The sequence below is a fragment of the Chamaea fasciata genome, unplaced genomic scaffold (assembly GCF_029207755.1).
Source record: "Chamaea fasciata isolate MVZ Bird 193981 ecotype frontalis unplaced genomic scaffold, bChaFas1.0.hap1 SCAF_2, whole genome shotgun sequence".
Classification (NCBI taxonomy): domain Eukaryota; kingdom Metazoa; phylum Chordata; class Aves; order Passeriformes; family Sylviidae; genus Chamaea; species Chamaea fasciata.
Window position 1 is genome coordinate 6,747,089 of NW_027094087.1, and position 17,365 is coordinate 6,764,453.

Consider the following 17,365-nt stretch of genomic DNA (forward strand, 5'->3'; position numbering starts at 1 on the left):
TGTCTTTCCTAACTGGGCTTTGTCCTTACACAGCTATTAATTTTCTAGCAACTTCTTAAATATTGTTGAAAATATACAGTTTTAGAAACTGATAGGAAACAAACGTGTGTATTCTCCTAAACTGCCTTGATGTGGAATCCAGTGATTTATCTAATGACCTCAGGGCCATTTACTTTCTCCTCAGCTGGGTTCTCCTCAGAATGAGACAGATTTATTTTCTCATCTCCTGTATAGGAGAATTTACAGCCACAAGTAGCAATTTCATAAGTGTGCACATGCTAATTTCTTAGCTGTTTACACGCAGCTTTTGTAAACCTGATCTAAAACAATTTTTGTATGCAGACTTAGGCAGTGTACAGACACACACATAGTTGTTTAAATTCAATGGGGGTGAACCAGGGTCTCTAAATCACCAATCAGAATGCTGATCTTAAATTTCTTAGTTTAGGATCATGTCTTGGAAAACAAATGCTGAAATGAAGAGAGTATTTTGTATGAGCTGAGAGCAGGAGTTGATCTAAGCTCTTCTTAGGAGAGAAGTTGTGAATAAGATGCTGTTGCAAACTGGCAGAAAATGTCATTAAAATATTCCTGTCCAGATTCACATAGTTACAGATAGGCCAAGTTCATTGCTTAGCATTAGGATTGAAAATAATAGCTATGGTGGGGGGGTTGGGGTTTTTTTGTTTGTTTGTTCGCTGGTATGTTGGGGGGTTTTGTGGGGTTTTTTTGGTTTTGTTTTGGTTTTGTTTGTTTGTTTGTTTTGGTTTGGTTTTTTTTTTCTTCTTCCAGTTTTAATAAGTTTATCAAATTAAAATGTCTTTATCTGAAAATTTCCATGCCTAACTGGAAGACTGATTTTAGCTGACAAACTTAAATTGACAAAATAATTCCCTCTTCTCTAAGAATGTAGAAGTTCTTGCAGTTTGGAGGCAGAGGGGATAATTGTAGTGAAATGGGCAGGAATGAGAGCAATGGAGGAAGCTTTTTGTCCTGAGAAGTGCAGGTGCCTCATACTGAATATCAGGTACCTAAAATATGTTGGGAATGGCTACACTGTGGCAGAGATGTACTTTATTTTTGGCTTGTCCAGAGGATTTTCACTAAATTTAGCCAAATATGCAGCTCCTTAAAAACAAAGTAATAGAGTCATCCATTCATACACCAGAGAACCCATAAATGCAGATCTGGGCAGCATTTTCCTGTATCTGCACTGTGTTCCTGCTGCTGTCACTCTCCTGGGAGGGCCCTTGGGTGCTTCAGCAGATTTTTCTTGTGTTAAGTTTGTGGATGGGCTGTATTTTCAAGTGTAGACCAAACACTCAGTGGAGAAGAGTCAATTTGCTGTGAGGTATGAAGAAGGGAGAGGCCTGGATAGTTGGGAGGGGAATTGGACTTGTGGGCTTGCTGGGTTCCAGGTGTGAAAAGTGATATTTCTGGGCTAAAAAAAAAAAAAAAAAAAAAAAAAAAAACAAAGATAAAATGACTAAGGAAACAGTCAGAAGCTGGATTTGGCTTGTACACAGACTTCAAATGGGAAATTATAAAGACATCCATATAAGCAGAGAGACTAGAAATGAATTTACTTGCCCAAACATTGCTGGAATCTGTACATCCTGGGCAGGAATAGGAATAGGACAAAAGCAATGGCTTGGGGAGAAGAATCTTTGCCCGTTAGACATGCTTTTATCTTCATCATCTGGAAAAGTGCTATAGATTCTTGAGCATGTCTATTCTTCTGCTGACAAAATATGTTTTCCCCTGCCGATAGGTTTCCCTGCTAATACGGAATTCCTGTGTGATGCTGTCACTCATTTACATAATTACTAACAGGTGGTTTTGTGTTCCTCATTTTCTGACCGAGAATCCGATTTGTGAAAGTGGTGAACACTTTTTTGTCTGCAGTTGAATTAATGGAAGCTGAGCTTTGAACACACAAAATTAAAACTTCATTTCCTCCAACGCCCTGACCCCCCCCCCCCCGCCCCCCCCAAATGTTTGGGGAAAAAATAGTGTGTGATCATATAATTGCAACCAGTCCCATAAGGCATCATAAGCAGAAAGGAAGTGATTAAAAGACATGCAGACAGCCTTAATTCTGTCAGTAGGTGCGGCCTGGTTGATCTTTCAACCTTAATAATGTTCTTTTAACTTTTCTAAAAAATTATTTTCATATAATAATCATACATAACAAACCTATAAAATCAGCTCTGTAGTTATCAAGACAAACTGCCTGAGACAGAATCTGGTATTGCTTGCATCTGTGTGAATTATGAGTAATTTTTTTAAGTGACATCATATCCCTTAACTTGCTGAGAGTGAAATGTGAAGCATAGTGTGTAACCAGTTTTAAATGTCTTTATGATAAATCCCTGTCTTGAGTGGAAATACTGTTTCATATAAACCCAGCCTTGTAATGGTTTGGCTAGCATAAATAATTTATGGCAATAAAAGTGTGGTATGGCTGAGAGGACAGAACAAAATCTGTGGCGTCCAAAGGCAACTTGGAAACCAACCCCAGTGACATCCTTCCAAATGAAATTACCGGTGCTTGGATTTTGTACCAGTATAACTGAGATCAGATTGTGGCTCTGCATCTGGATTTTAAGCAGGCCTGTACAGCATTATGGTGATTAACACTATTTGTAGCCGTGCAGCCTAACATAACAAGGGTAAACAGAAGTTATTATTCAGGCCTTAATTTGGTTTTCCATGGAGAAGTTGGCGATGGGGATCAGGGAAGCTCTGTCCTGTGCGTGACAGTTCACAGTTGCCTGAGGTGTATAAGAAGGAGTTTAAATTTTCCTCCTAAGCATCAAGATGTTGATCGCTGCCAAAGGCAGGCAGACTCCTTTGGCAGCTCATACATTGCTCGGCTCTGGATGTGCAGCTCTGCAGAGCTTTTCCAGGGAAGGGCACGACCTCAGAGGCCTCTCCACTGTTGGGCAGGTGGCTGGTCAGTCCTGGCACAGGCTGCCTTCAGGTGGCTTTGCTGGAAGGAGGGATGGGACAGCCCCTGCCTCTCCAGCCTGGCAGCCCTCTTCCTGGCTCTTTATGCACATCATCAGTTCCACTTGTCTGAATTTGTGGAGCTCAGCCTCCTTTCTGTTTGATGGATGGGTAAGCAGCAAGATGCTGAAAAGTCAGAAAGTGTTCATTTCAGCCCTCTGACTCACTGTGGAATTTTAATGTCTCTTTCAAGAGCGGCCCACGTTTCTCAGGCGACCGATTAACCAAGTGGTGCTGGAGGAGGAGGCCGTGGATTTCCGGTGCCAGGTGCAGGGGGATCCCACACCCACAGTCCGGTGGAAGAAAGATGATGCAGACTTACCAAGAGGAAGGTGAGAGCCTCGTTCACGTTCACTTTCAGATTTCAGTTGTTGCACAGTGCTGGAATTCATCCCTGCTACTAAGAGTTTGTTCTTTGACATTGTGTCCAAGATTTACTTCCCACATTGCTGCTCTTTTGGCACTACAAATCTTGTTCCAGAGGCAGCTGTGCAGGGAAGGCCAACCTGGGTGAATTGTCCAGGTAATGGATTCCTGTGGAGGAAGGCAAAGTGATGTGTAGGTGTTGTGAGCACATGGGTATTTGGTAAATTTATTGGAGACGGTAAAGATGTTTCAGGACTGTAATAGTGATAGTAGCCTTCAGAATGATGTGCTGATACCCAGAGGGTGAAAATTTGGCAGGAAAGTTGCTCTGTTGCACTGGCAAGGTGAATTACAAGCGGAGCATGGTGGGCTTTGCTGGCTCCTCAGTTCATGTCTATTAAGTCTTGGAGAGAAACCTTCCTCCTGAGGAAACAAAAAGCCAGACTAGCAGAAGTGTAAAGCAGAGTTGAAATCTGGAACAGGCCCCCTGTGTTCAAGAAAGATTAATTTAGTCTGGAACAAACAAGGAGAAAATTTTAGTGAGCAGGGGAAGAGAGTCTCTCCTGCAAAAGGGTTTTAAATTAGTTTGGCTCCTTTCAACTAACAGAGCAGTGTTTGGTCCTCATTTTCTGGAACTCTTTCTTGTTTTGATGCTGAATCATTATTTCATTAAAAAATCTCAACATGGAAATAGCTCTGGGAACAGGAATTAGAACCCAGGTCTCCACAACCCAACAAGTCCCTCTGGCACTATTAGTCCTGATTTTTTTTTTTTTTTGCACAGTTTTAATTCTAGCAGTAGACGTGAATAGTGCCTCTTTTTTTCCTCCCCCACCATAGCTGATATTTTCCATCAGTTGAATACACTAATGGAAAAATACACAATCTAGAAAAAACATTTCTATGTAAATTGGATACATATGTGTGTATACATGTATATATACTTAAAAAAATTTCTTGTAATTAAATTTAAAAAGTGACATAGCTGTTTCACTTATTATAGTGACATATGTGTAGGAATGTAATACACAAAATATTATTTTCAAGAGAAGACTTTTACATGTCAGGACGGATTTTTCTCTTTGCTTGCTCTTTAACTATGTATTGTAGAGTGGTCCCCAGTAAATACATTGTGTTTCTGTGATATATTCTTGCTTTTGTGCTACTTCTGTTGTTTTAAATCATGTCTGCTTCTAGGTCTCGTAAGCAGAAGCAGTAGATGATGAACCCACAGTGTCTTTGGTTAGATTGTACTTCCATTAGATATTTTTAGTGACCATATCCCTTTTTTTTCTCCAACATCTGCACATTGGAGGCAAATGCCTTTGATAATTAGCATTGTATGCTTTCTATTCTGTAGTTTTTTATTTATATAGCACGATATGTGAGCATATCTTCACTGTCCAAAAAGTGGACATTTCCAAACCATGCTACGTGATGCTTAATCAAGGAAGATAAACCTGCAACCTCTAAAACAAAAGCTATTGATTTTTTTCTGAACTTTTTAATACCAGCAAAGAAGTTTGCCCAGGTGTAGTTGGAATGAATGGATGGATGAGGAAATTATGATACCAAAATTTTATAGATTAGGAAAGAATGTCAAAATGATTCCTCCTTGTTCAAATTGAGGGATTTTTTTTTTTTTTAGGTAAAAGAAAAATTATCTTTCAGCTTCTGAGCTCCTGTATTTTAAGTGTTTTAACATCTATAATGAAATATAAAGCCCTCAAGGGCTTCCCTTTGTTATTCTTCCTACATGCATAAATACTTCTGAGCAGATTTCTTCTCTTCTGAGCTATTTGTCTTACAACTTTCAATATAAATTTCCTGTTTCTACAGCTAACAAGGTTCTTTGCACATCTGTCTGTTTTCATTTTTTTCAATAATTTCATTTTGGCTTCACCCCTAGATTGCAAGAAAATTATAGTAGGTACCTGTTTCAACAATTACTGCAGATTTTTCAATGTGTCTACTGTTGATTCGGCTTTCAAAAGTGTCCAGTTCACTGACAGCGAAGTGGGACAAACAATTTTTGTATGCATTTTGTTTCTGTAATTTGCTCCAGGTGAATGCCAGAATCAGTGTTAGTGGGTCCATAGTCTTTTAGAAATCCTTATCTGTTTTTCCACCTTTACCTTGGTGTTTTTTTTTTTTTTTTTTTTTTTTTTTTTTTTTTTTTTTAAGTGACCCATGTGAAAGCAAAGAGAAAAGTCATCCCAGCAATTTCTGGTGACAAATGTGAACAGTGTTGCTGCACCAGTTGGTGTGTTGAGTAGGAATTGGAAAATAATTTCAGGCTGTTAAAGTCCCAATTATAAAGGTCCCTGATGGACTGTAAGCGTCTCTAGTTGCAACTGGATTAAATGAGTGAAAAACCCCAACTTCTAAAGAAATTACTATATTTGAAAACATGACTCTTCATAAAAAAATAATTTGGCTATTTGCCAAATTGTCTGTGTAATTGCCCAGGAGTATATAAATAACCATGCTTCAAATCTGAGAACAGACAGTTTATTCTGATGGTGCAAAACTTCACTCCCAATTTCAGTTGTTTTGAACTGATGATCTAAACCAGCTATGATAGTCTGTATTTTGAATGGAAAACCTTAAAGTGGTTCTTTGAGTAGCAGTTCTTAAAATGCCTGGGAAACACTGGTCTCACTAGTGGTCAAAGGAAGTAACTTATCCCACATCCTCTTGACCTGATTTGAGATTTCAGACTGTGACGTCATGGAGCTCCTCTGTGTTTGACTGGACAGGAATTTAAAAAATGATAAATACTAGGGGAAAACAGTAGTGTGAGTAATGTATGGTAACTGTTTTCATAGTTCTTTTGTGCCGCTGTGATAAAGATTTTTTTTTTTATTCTTCAGTGCATAAAATTCATGTTACAGCCAAAATTGGTCCCAGCAAATTAGTATCTTGTTGATCCAATTGATGATACTGTACCTACAGGGAGGTTCAAGATACATTTTGAAATCTGAGGTATGTAAAGCCTTTTTCCAGAAGCTGTCCGCTTCAAATCAGTGACCCAAGACTGAAATGCATTGTGAATCAAAGGCAGAGGCACATGGTGTGTATTTTATTTTAATTGCTCTAAGAATTCAGCCTCACACCACAGCCTCCCCAGTACACAAAGGATGGGGAATAGTTAATCAAGTATGACTCATGTCAAACTACTGGAGGTGAACAGGATGTTGTGGGGTCACCAGTCCTATACCTTTGGCTGCAATATGAGGTTCACTATTCCATGAATAGAGGTTTTTTTCTCATTATAAGTGACACAAGGAAGTGGCACAAAGATTGTGTCAAAGTGACTCAGATAATTGTGGCCATGCATTAATCATTATGATTAAGACCTACTGAAAATTAAATTAAATTTGTCTTTATGCACTGAAATTTTTTTTCCCAGACACATGTTCAGGTATTTTTCCCTTTGATGCCTGCTTTGCAGAAATAGAGATTACACTTTCGTTCCAAGGAGCTGATGGTCTCCTGTGTGGTAGGGAATTCAATATGGCCTGGATCAACTTTTCATTCATCTACATTTTAGTCCTGGTAACAGTAAGAAAATGACATTATTTGAGAGCCTACAGTATGAGAGTGGCAGATCTATGACTAGCAATTTAATAACATTTGAATAAGGTTTGTACAGTGTTTCACGTCTTCAAATTTTCTAGCGAAGCCGAGGAGAGCAGCTGCATGGTCTGTAATTATATAGCAAGTAATAAGTACTTTTTTTTTTTTTTTTAGGAAGTGAAGAGATTTTCAATTACAAGTCAAAATTTATGACACACTATAATAACTGTTTAAACCTTTTATACAGAAGAAGTTAGCAGTGCCAGCTCTTTGGGAGAGTGAGGTTAGCTCAGCAAATGTATTTTTCAGTTGCCTTGAAAATGACTGAGTAGCAATCACATGGCCCTTTTTTTGCATTCCAGCCCAGAACAGCTGTTTTAGCTCAGTAAATACATCTTTAATGAAATTATAACCTGCTCTTTTAAGTTGCATTTACAGGCTCTGTCTGATTAGATGGATATTGTACCAGAGATGAAAAGTGGCAACTGCACCAGCAGGAAGAGGTATTTGTTTTATGTGCCACCCACACAATGGAAGTGTGGGCAGAAAAAACAGGAGTGATGCTTCAGAAGCAAAGTGGTGTGTAGTTTACACAAGGTATATTGCTAAGTGTTGAGAGATTGCAGGTTATTAAATGAAACCAAGCAGTGACACGCAGCAGTGAAAATCACAAACAGCACAGTAAGCTTTCTTATTGGCTGGAGATTAGGAACACTCATTAAAAATTGTTTGGGAATAAGCATTCTTAAAGCATAGAGTTAATGCAGTCTAAGCTATGTGTTAGCTGCAATAGCACATGGCTGTGTAGGTGTTAGTTTTGCTATGTTTTTAAAACTGGCCAGTATTTTTTATGCATATGCACAGTCTGGGCAGAAATGCTCTCTGCCACACTTCTGATCGAGCTTAATGAAAAAGCACACCTCTAATTTCACTGCTTTCCTCCGTGGCTTCTCATGGGCCCAAACCAGGAGTATAACACGACAGTTAAAAAAAATCTTACTGTCTTCCAGATGCGTATCTTTGAAATGGATTTAAACACAACTGACAGCAAAGCTAATGAACTAAGAAAAGCTGGATTTTTTAAGAGGAGATCCAGAAAGAGCCTGATTGCCTAGAGAAGTTTTGCATTTGTATTTCTCCACTGTAATGGGTTGACCCTGGCTGGATGTCAAGTGTCCCCCAAAGCCTTTCTGTTATTCCCTCCCCCTGGACAGGGGGCAGAAAATATAATGAAAGCTCATGGGTCATGATAAGAATGGGGAGAGATCACTCATCAGTTAGTGTCATGGGCAAAATAGACTCAACCTGGAGAAAAATTAGTTCAATTTATTGTCAATCTAATCAGAATAGGATAATGAGAAATAGAACAAAATCTTAAAAACACCCTTTCCCACCTTCTTCCTGGACAGGGAAAGGAGTTCTTGGTCAGTTCATCACACCTTGTCTCTGCCACTGCTTCCTCCTCAGGGAGAGGAGTTTGCTCCTGTGCCTGATGTTCCTCCTCCCCTCCTTCTTCACTGACCTTGATGTCTGCAGAGCTGTTGCTCTCTCAGGAGAGCCTGGGTGGGCACCTTGCGCATACCCACCACGTCATAACCAAAAAATGAGGCTCTGTAAGCAAGAGAGACAGTAATTTTTAAGAATAAACAGCAGTGCTGTGTAATTCCATTTATATTCTGTGGATAGGATATTGAGGTATTTAACTCCAGCCCCCTCTAGATACAACCAAGGGGAGAATGACCTTTCAATGAAATATGAGTTAATAACACTACAGCGCTGTGTGCTTTGTTTGAGTTAATATCTGTGCAGATTGTAACAAAATGCAGTCTAATGTGTATTGAAAATTAATTAAAGAGTGTGTTTTAGTAGTGTAATGAATATAATCTTTGGATACCTCACCCAATTTCTATTGCAATTAATAACAATTAACTGTTTTAAATAAAGGATTGAGTAAAAGAATGTTTTTCTTATTAGCTATATCACATGTACTATTTGTCGTCTCTGGTTAGATCCTGCATGATTTGCATGCCCATCTTTCTTTTCCTTAAGCTAAAGCATTAAGGAGAGATTAGTCCCTTTATGAGGAGCAGAGGGGAGAAGATCGGCTGTTCTTAATAGCTTGTCAAAAAGAGACAGTGAAAGACAGAGGTTTAATGTGGTTTTTGTATCCTTACATACATCTGGAGGCAGAAGAGGAGGTTTGCAGAGGATGTTGTTGTAGATGTCTGGCACAGACAGAGCTGCTCTGTAACTTGTAGAGTTTGTGGGGCACAAGTGAACCCTGGCAGATCTCAGCCAAGCATCTTTTCTGCTGTTGTATTGAACCATTTGAGGAAACTCCCGTATAATCAGAGATACCATTTAGAGACAGAGATGTGACGAGAGGTAAAATGGATGCTGGGGTTGGTTAATTGTTGTGTATATAGCATCAAGATGATATACTCCAGTGATGGTGGGGTAGTACTTTTGGTTGAGTATCCCTTTTCTCTGATTGCTGTTTTGCCTGTCACGGATCCCTTCCTGCTCTGCAAGTGGAAACATGTTCCTTACAGTCGTATGAGGAGTACATACCCAAGTGAATGTGTAAATGAGAGCATTTTTTTACGTTTTAAATCCCTCAAAACTTGACATTGAATAAAGTCCTATAATTGCATCGTCCCACAGTTCCCCCAGAGGCTTATAGTCTAACCCAGGAGTTGTCTGCCATTCCATTTTTCTGAAATATTAAATGCTGTGAGCAAAAGTGGTAGACGTGTGGCTCTGCTAGACTGATCAGCAAAGAAACAGTTAATAACGTTGACATTTAAATTGGCTTCATGTTAAGTGTCAGTTCTCACCACAGAGCTGAAGAAGAGCTATTGTTTCAGCCAGTCTGTTTGCAGATTCATGAAAATACTCTCCAGTTGCTTACATAAGGGTCAAGGTTGGAAAAATAGCTTTACAACTCCATGGACAGCAACCATAAAGGAATTGTGTCAACTGGCACTCCTGCCTGCGTGTTTTCTCTTTATGCTGTGTGAACTATTGGTGATCTATGAAGTGATCACTGACCATGCACTAGAAACAGTATTGTCACAGGAGAACGTTATTGTTTCTTTTTACTCTTTCTTATTCTGCAGCCTAAAATAGTTAAATTTCAGAGAATTAATGAAGTCACTAGAGGAGTTGAGAAACAAAATGTAATACCAGTTGTAGTAGCCTCAAACGTGGGTTTATCTGAATTTTCCACTCGCAGAAGACTGCAGTAAAAAAATAGTCTTTCAGGAAGGAGACACAGTGAAATTTAATGTAGAATTTCATTCAAAATACTCCTACTGAAATATTTCTTTAGTATCAAAAAAACCAAAGTGTACTAAGTAAAAGCTTAGTAATCACATGGTTTGTATACCGTATTTACAAATTTTAGAATATTAAGGTAACCTTCTTTCTATTATTAGTTTGTTAACCATTAATATCATAGAATTAAAAAGTAAAGATTGTTAACTATGCATATTTTTTCCATGAAAGCCTCAGGAAAACAGGGAGGAGGAAGCTGTTAGTTATAATCAAGTGTGAGTAAGAGCTCTAACCACTGATGCTACTGGAATGTCTGGCCTGCAGGGATTTCTTCTCCTTTAACACATTCCATCTCTTCATGGGATACAAAACTTGTCATCTGAGTTAAAAACAAATTAACTTACACTGTCAGTGAAAACACTTTAATGGTAAAGTTTTAAGCCTAAAAATTATTTCAAGTTCCTCTCAGTAAGTTCTATGTTGATAATTGCTTAAGTAGCAAATTGTACTTTTTAAGAGTATGGCTTCTGGCTCAACTGCAGTATTGAAGGTACTTTCATTACAACATTAACATGACTTCATCTTTAATTACCACTTCAAGGTTAGTTACTGATGCAAAATACAGATTAGGAAATATTTCATTTCTCTGACAAGTTTATAGTAATCTTTCGTGTGCTTTAGGCAAGTAACAATAAACAGGCAAACACAAATTCTGTTTATTTCAAACTAATCATGATCTGCGTGCTCGTGTTAAAAAAATGCCTCAAGCCAAGTTTAGTGGGTGGATGTTCCTTGCAGTAACATTTCAATTTTTCAAAAGCTGAAATGGACGAAACCAGATAACTCTGAGCATCAAGGGTACTTTTCTGAGGGATGACTTTATGACATAGGCATTAATAATATAAATCTCCCCAGGTCCCTGATAAATGTGTCTCATCTGTGAGGAAAAGGACAACTCCTGGTGACGGGAGGACAGGTCTCCATGCCAAGTGATTACAAGGTGTCTTAGATCATACTTCCACCAACACTCCAGTTTTTGAAATGTGGAGCTCTATCTGGAACTAAGATCAAATCAGAAGCCCATTTGGGGTAATTATCATGTGGTAATTCCCTATGAGTGCACTTCCATGTGCAAACAGAAATGTAGAGGTAAAGGATGGAACCTGCATAAGTTTAGATAGGATTTACTGAGTCATTGATTCCCAGACATATGTTTTGTTCTTAACTGCTGTTTGTTTCCAAATTATTTCAGAGAGAATCAAAAATAAGTCCCAATTTTCTTTCTTGGTTCTCTTCTGAGCACATGGCTCCTGATTTTGTAAGAGACTACATATTTTTATGTGCAGTCACACCTCTCTGTTTGCATGTAAGAGCAGTGCTGTGGAGTGTAATGCTTCCAGATAATTTGGAAAACAGTATTTCCTTGGACAAAAGGTATGGTTTCCCCATGTTGGCCCAGTAACTGTAACAGCTGTATATATATATTTTATGAGATTTAGACCATTTTATTGAATGCCTTGCTTTAAAACACAGTGTTGTGTGGTTTCTGCTTTATATTATTTGCAATTGAAAGTGTTTAACAGATAGAAATAATCTGCTGATCACAACCCATAAGGGGTTTTGGACTAAAGCAGAACCTTCATCAGCATAATTGAAGAAAAATCACAATAGTGAATAGTGGCCTGTGTCACACAGCTCTTTTCCTAGTTTGTTGTTTAGAAAGGAAATACGGAATATAGAAACTCTCTTCTATGACAGCTTGCAAATATGCATCACACAAAGAAACTCCAAGTAATATAACATTGTCTTCTACCTTTCTCTGGCATGAGTGACAAGAGCCAAAAAATAAATGGGTATCTGGACGTGTAGATGTGAGGAGTAGCCATCCTGTCAGCACCTTGGAGATAGCTCCCTGGTAGGTCAATTTTTCATGGCTATTAACAGTGTCTTAGAGCCACCAGCGAAAAACAGTTTTTGATTTCAGGGGTGCAACAGAGTAATTTGAGACCATTGTACAGTAATATATTCATAACTGTCTCTAGGTTTTGCTAGAGAAAGAAAACCTGACAGTCCTATATCTTTCCCCAGAGAGCTGTTGCCCATATAGGTTTGGGCTTCTTTCTTCTTCCCATTGTCATTGCATGGGATAGAAGTGAAAAAAACTCAACTTGTGTCAGATATGCATTGCCAGTGGGCATGGAGGCTCTCCCTTCTGCTGCTGGATCACACAAGCCTGAAGCAGGTAACAGCTCACACTCCCCATCTCACTGCAGCTTCCCTCTGGCTCACTCCATCTGCCACAGGGAGCGCAGGAGCCAGTGAAAAGCTGTGGCACTATGCTTGGAGCTGGAGTGCCAGCACCACAAAAACAGAAGTGGAGACAGAAGCTTAAGCCTCCTTAACTACCTCCTGTTTACCCTGGTTTTGGCCAGTAGCATCTCTCTATTTGGGCTCCCTAATCATCGATGTTGTGAGCAATCTTGAAGCTTTGTGCGTGTTCTGCAAAATAGCCTGGCAAACAGGCAAAAGAAAATAGACCAAAGTCGTTTTTGTGCCATCTCTTTAAAAAAAAAAAAAGGCAAGCCTACAATGTGTACATACAAAGATTCTAATTTATTATTTAATATTTTTTAAGTATGCCTTAGATGAAAATATATACCTGGTGTAAATTAATGCAAATTTTTTTTTAGGCCATTGGCATTAGTCTTTAATAGTTTAGATGTGACTTTTTCCTCTTGAAATATCCCTTTAGCAGGAAATAAGACTTCTTGAGTTGGATTTGTTGAGTTCAGCAGTGCATTCTGTGAAGTTTAAATGGATGTATTACCGGTTAGGCCTGCTTGGATATTTAGGAATGTAATGACTCCAGCTGCAGATGCATTTTTGCTATCTGTGCATGTTCAAAACAGAAGAGGTGCATTTTTTTTTTATGTATAGCTGCATACACATTTTTGAAAATATGGAAACTTAGGGTTCTGCAAAACACTGTGGAAAATTTATATCAAATGCAAAAAATCCCCAAAATTATTGTTAAACATCTCTAACTTAAGTAAATTTTTCTCTCTTTATTTTTTATTTGATAATCATGAGGAAGATTGATGGCTGAGTATGAACAAATACATTTTCAAATGTGGGGAAAGAAATTCCAACTGTGAAAAAGCCAGTTCAATTCAAGTTTATTCTTAGATGCTTAAGTTAACGCATGAATTCAACCTCAGTACATTAATTTGTGATACTTAAAAACAGTTAATGTGTTTTGTTTTATTTGCTGTTTGGCTGAGCAGATGGTAATGGTTTTGACACAATTCAGTTTTTTATTTTTCTTCTTTTCTTTTCTTGAAAAAGACAAGGCTCTTTTTCCCACTTTGTCACAGCTGGTTACCAATCAATCTCAATTCACAGTACAGTGATGATAGCACATGTTGTTCAGGGGCCAAATCTGATTGGGTTGCATTTTCAGCAGTGTTTCATATCAAAAAAAAAATTGTGTCTGTATGGCAGTGACTGTCAGCACACTATTGTACAACTGTCATTAATCAGAACTAGCAACAATGAATGCATTCATATGTGCCAGAGACTGCCAGATTTCACTCAAAATCACCCAATTTCTATTAGAATTTCCTTACCAGCAGTGTTTTCTCATGTGCCTCTTGTTTCTCTCTTTCTTTTTTTCTTTGCCAGTCCCCTGCCAACCCCTTCCTTAACGCTTAATTATAGGCAGACCTGCTCTATTACTTGTGGAACAGAAATTATATAACGTGGTGCCCAAAAGTGGCTGGTCTCTATCTGGCACAGACTGACTGGCTGTTTAAAAGACCTCTCCCAGCTCAGTCTGATGGCTGAAGTCTAAGCTGAACCAAAAGGTTAAGCACCTCCAAATGTTTAACAAAGAGAAGTGCTTAAAATCAATGAGATGGCCATAAACATGTGAAACTGATGTCTGACGCCCTGTGGTTCTAGCTCAATGCTGCATTAATAGGCTAGGAGTCAGCAATATTTGGGCAATGTGTCACAAGTTGTTTCTTGACACTGCACATATTTTGAAGACATAGCCTTCTTCATGTACTGGCAACGTTAAGGAGCAGTTTAACCACTGTACTCTGGTTTTCTGCCATTCTGTCATTAATCCACGAGCCTGGTAAATGCTCCCTGAGATTGGTGTTAGCAGAGAGGACCCTGATCCTCATTCCTATGTGTTCAGAAGCACTAATCAAGATGAGCGTGAACTTCCACAGAAAATGAGGTGGAAACGTCTTGCTATGGGGATTTGAGGCTCTAGGACAGAGAGGAGACAAGGCTGAGCAGGTGGATGCTTGAGAAATTCAAAAGGTGTTCAGTCTTCATTCCTTGTTATTTTGTTTGTGCTGCTGTGGGTCAGGCTAAAAGCCAGTTTTCCTCCTTTCTCCTTCCTGTCTGCTTCATCTGCCAAAGCTCTTCACTGAACTGTGGTGACTTCTGGGGACAGTGAAGGTAGAACAGATGACTGACGGGCAGCATATCACTACTGCAGAACAGCAGATGGTTCTAACGCCCCACGGGTCCATCCATGTATGAATCTAATTGCTAGATGGCACGTTCTGTTAGGGTGCTCCAAAAGCATGGCCTGTTGGAGAAACAGACTGGGAGAGATGAACCTGTCCTTGAAGTAATTGCTAACTGGACCGTGATGGTGACATGTTTATGCCACCGTCCGTTGGGTGACCCAAGTGGGAGCTGGTGGCTGCAGCCACCACCCTGCGTCCTGGCATGCCATGCAGCTGGCTCCTCCACCCAGCAGCCTTGGCACAATGTGCATGATTGGCAGGTGCAGGGATAAAGGCTGCCGGAGCCTGGGAGGCAGCTGGCTGGCATGCCGGCACCAGTACATCCGTGACAGGAAGCAGAGTGAGTCAGCTGCAGCCCCCAGCCCGCTGGAGCTCCCTGTCCCAGCCTGCCTGCATCCCACTTCAGGCAGCTCCTCTCTCAGATACAATCCTGATGCCTGCCTGTTTTGTTCTCAGCCGCATTTAGTGAAACACGGGGGTGTTATGTGTTCTATGAATTTAAAAAAAAAATCAATTACATAGATGGCTAATTGTTGCCCAGCTTTACAGCCCTGATTCCGGTATCCAATTCGTATTTATATTACAACTGAACTTAGTTTTCTCATCACACAGGGGCTGAATACAGATTTTCATTTTCAGACTCCTAGAGCTGGCCTCATGTCAAGAGCATTTGCTCTTGTCTGCAACTCTGTAATCACCAAAGACAAATAACTGCTCCATCACTGTGTGATAATGTTGTCATATTCTTGAGATTTTTAAGGGGGACAATTTGCCTTTTCTGTCTTATGGAAACAGTGATTTTTATTTGCCGTTGACTAATGCAGCACAGCGTGCAAAATGACATAATTTGTGAGCAGTCTAGAAGAAATGGTCTTTAGCTGCATGTCGCTGTTGAATGTAGTTGTAATAGATGTGTAGTTCTCCAGAAAGTGCATATTAGGTTCTCGAACATCATAACTACCTGCCCCCTCACCACTACCAATGGCACTATGCTGGCAAAAAACCCCCCCAAAAAATAATGTCCCTAAAAGTTTCTAAAGCTTGCCAAGGCATCTACTTACTTATTCTCACCCCCTTGGCATATCTCTTATTAATCAGTTAAATCTGAGGTACTGCATATACATACAATTAAGTGTAACTCCTAAGGAAATAGGTATTATATGTGTTTATGTCAACTCTAACAGAATGGTTAGCTTCAAATTCATGTTTATTAAATTATTTCTTGCTAATTGATAGAATGGACCTACTGAATGTAGAAAGAAGTTGTGTTGTGGTGAGTGTGAAAAGATGTCTTGACTGCTCTTTGTTCTTGGAATTGCTAGGAATACTCTCATTGATGTTGTGAGCTTCAGTTAGACCTAACAGAAATTTTAATGTTTCACCATATGGGATCTTTGAGTTAAGATGCTTTGAAGTCTGTTAGCACATGGTGCTCTCTCTACAAACCTATACTAAAGGAACCAATAGCAATATACAATATGTACACAAAAAAAAAGTTAAAAAGTTATGTTTCACATTCCCAAAGGATCTAAAAACGCTCATAGAGCCTGGCGCCATTCCTCTGATTTGTTGCATTGCATCCTTATTCATCCAAACATTTAAGGGTGCTCTTCCATGTTATTTCAATGTGTTTTCTGTACAAGTCCCTAAGGCCTTTACTGCATAACAGAAAGAAAGTAAATGAGTCCTTCTAAAATTATGTCATGCCTGTGTATAGAGTGAGAAATTGTATTGACACCTCCTGAAGTCTAGATGTGTCTTTAGTTTCCTGCTCCTATTTCACTGATAGATGTGAATCTGAAGCCAAGTCTAGATTCAAGGTGACTTAATGTCACCTTGAAGAAATTGAGAAGAAATGTTGTTGAAAATATTTTAACAAAATAATATTTAAAGGATAAAGCATCTATGCTGATAAGCAGGGTTTTCCTGATTTGGGAACCAAAGACATTTTATACAACATGAAGTCTCCTGTTGACTTTAATGAGCCTTGGATCAGAGCCTAAAATACTCTTTTAACCATGACTTCTGCAGAATAATAACAATTTAACTGAAAATATTTTTCTGGGTATAATCAATCTAAATGCCTTGAGAATAAATGTTTACTACGTGTTGGAGTATGTTGCATTAATTAACTTTTATAGATCCTCATAGTTTTAGAATTATTTCAACAGTAGAAACAAAGAAATGGACAAAGCACAATTGGCCTGTTTCTAATTTCTTTTAAGAAAGAGAAAATGTCATTGTCCACCCTTATTGAATTGTTTTGTTGTACTTCTGTGAAATTGATAAATCTGCTTTAATGTGCCTCTTCCATAAATGTCACCTTCCGGAGCTTGAATATATTTTTTATTGTTTGCAGTTGGGTAGTGTGGGATCCTACCAGCATGTTCACCGTTCCCTCAGGGATTGCTGCTGTAGAGAAAAACTGTATATAAAAGGAAATTTTGAAATCAGCAAAGGGTAAAACATGTAGCTCACACAGTTAAAGGTATGATAAACCTGAGCTGTCATATCTTGATAACTGATGTCTGATACCTTAATTTTATCTTATTGCTCTAGATCAAGGAGAAAGTGAATTATATTATTAATAA

The 17,365-nt window shown here is 38.9% G+C and overlaps 1 protein-coding gene across 1 annotated transcript in view; it reads left to right on the forward strand.

Moving 5' to 3' along the window:
• Positions 1 to 17,365, forward strand: part of LOC136303118 (roundabout homolog 2-like) — a 343,499-nt gene that overhangs the window by 297,458 nt on the left and 28,676 nt on the right. Inside the window, exon 5 of the mRNA XM_066206760.1 lies at positions 3,203 to 3,341. Coding sequence (XP_066062857.1) covers positions 3,203 to 3,341 — 139 coding nt within the window. The remainder of the gene's footprint in view (positions 1 to 3,202; positions 3,342 to 17,365) is intronic.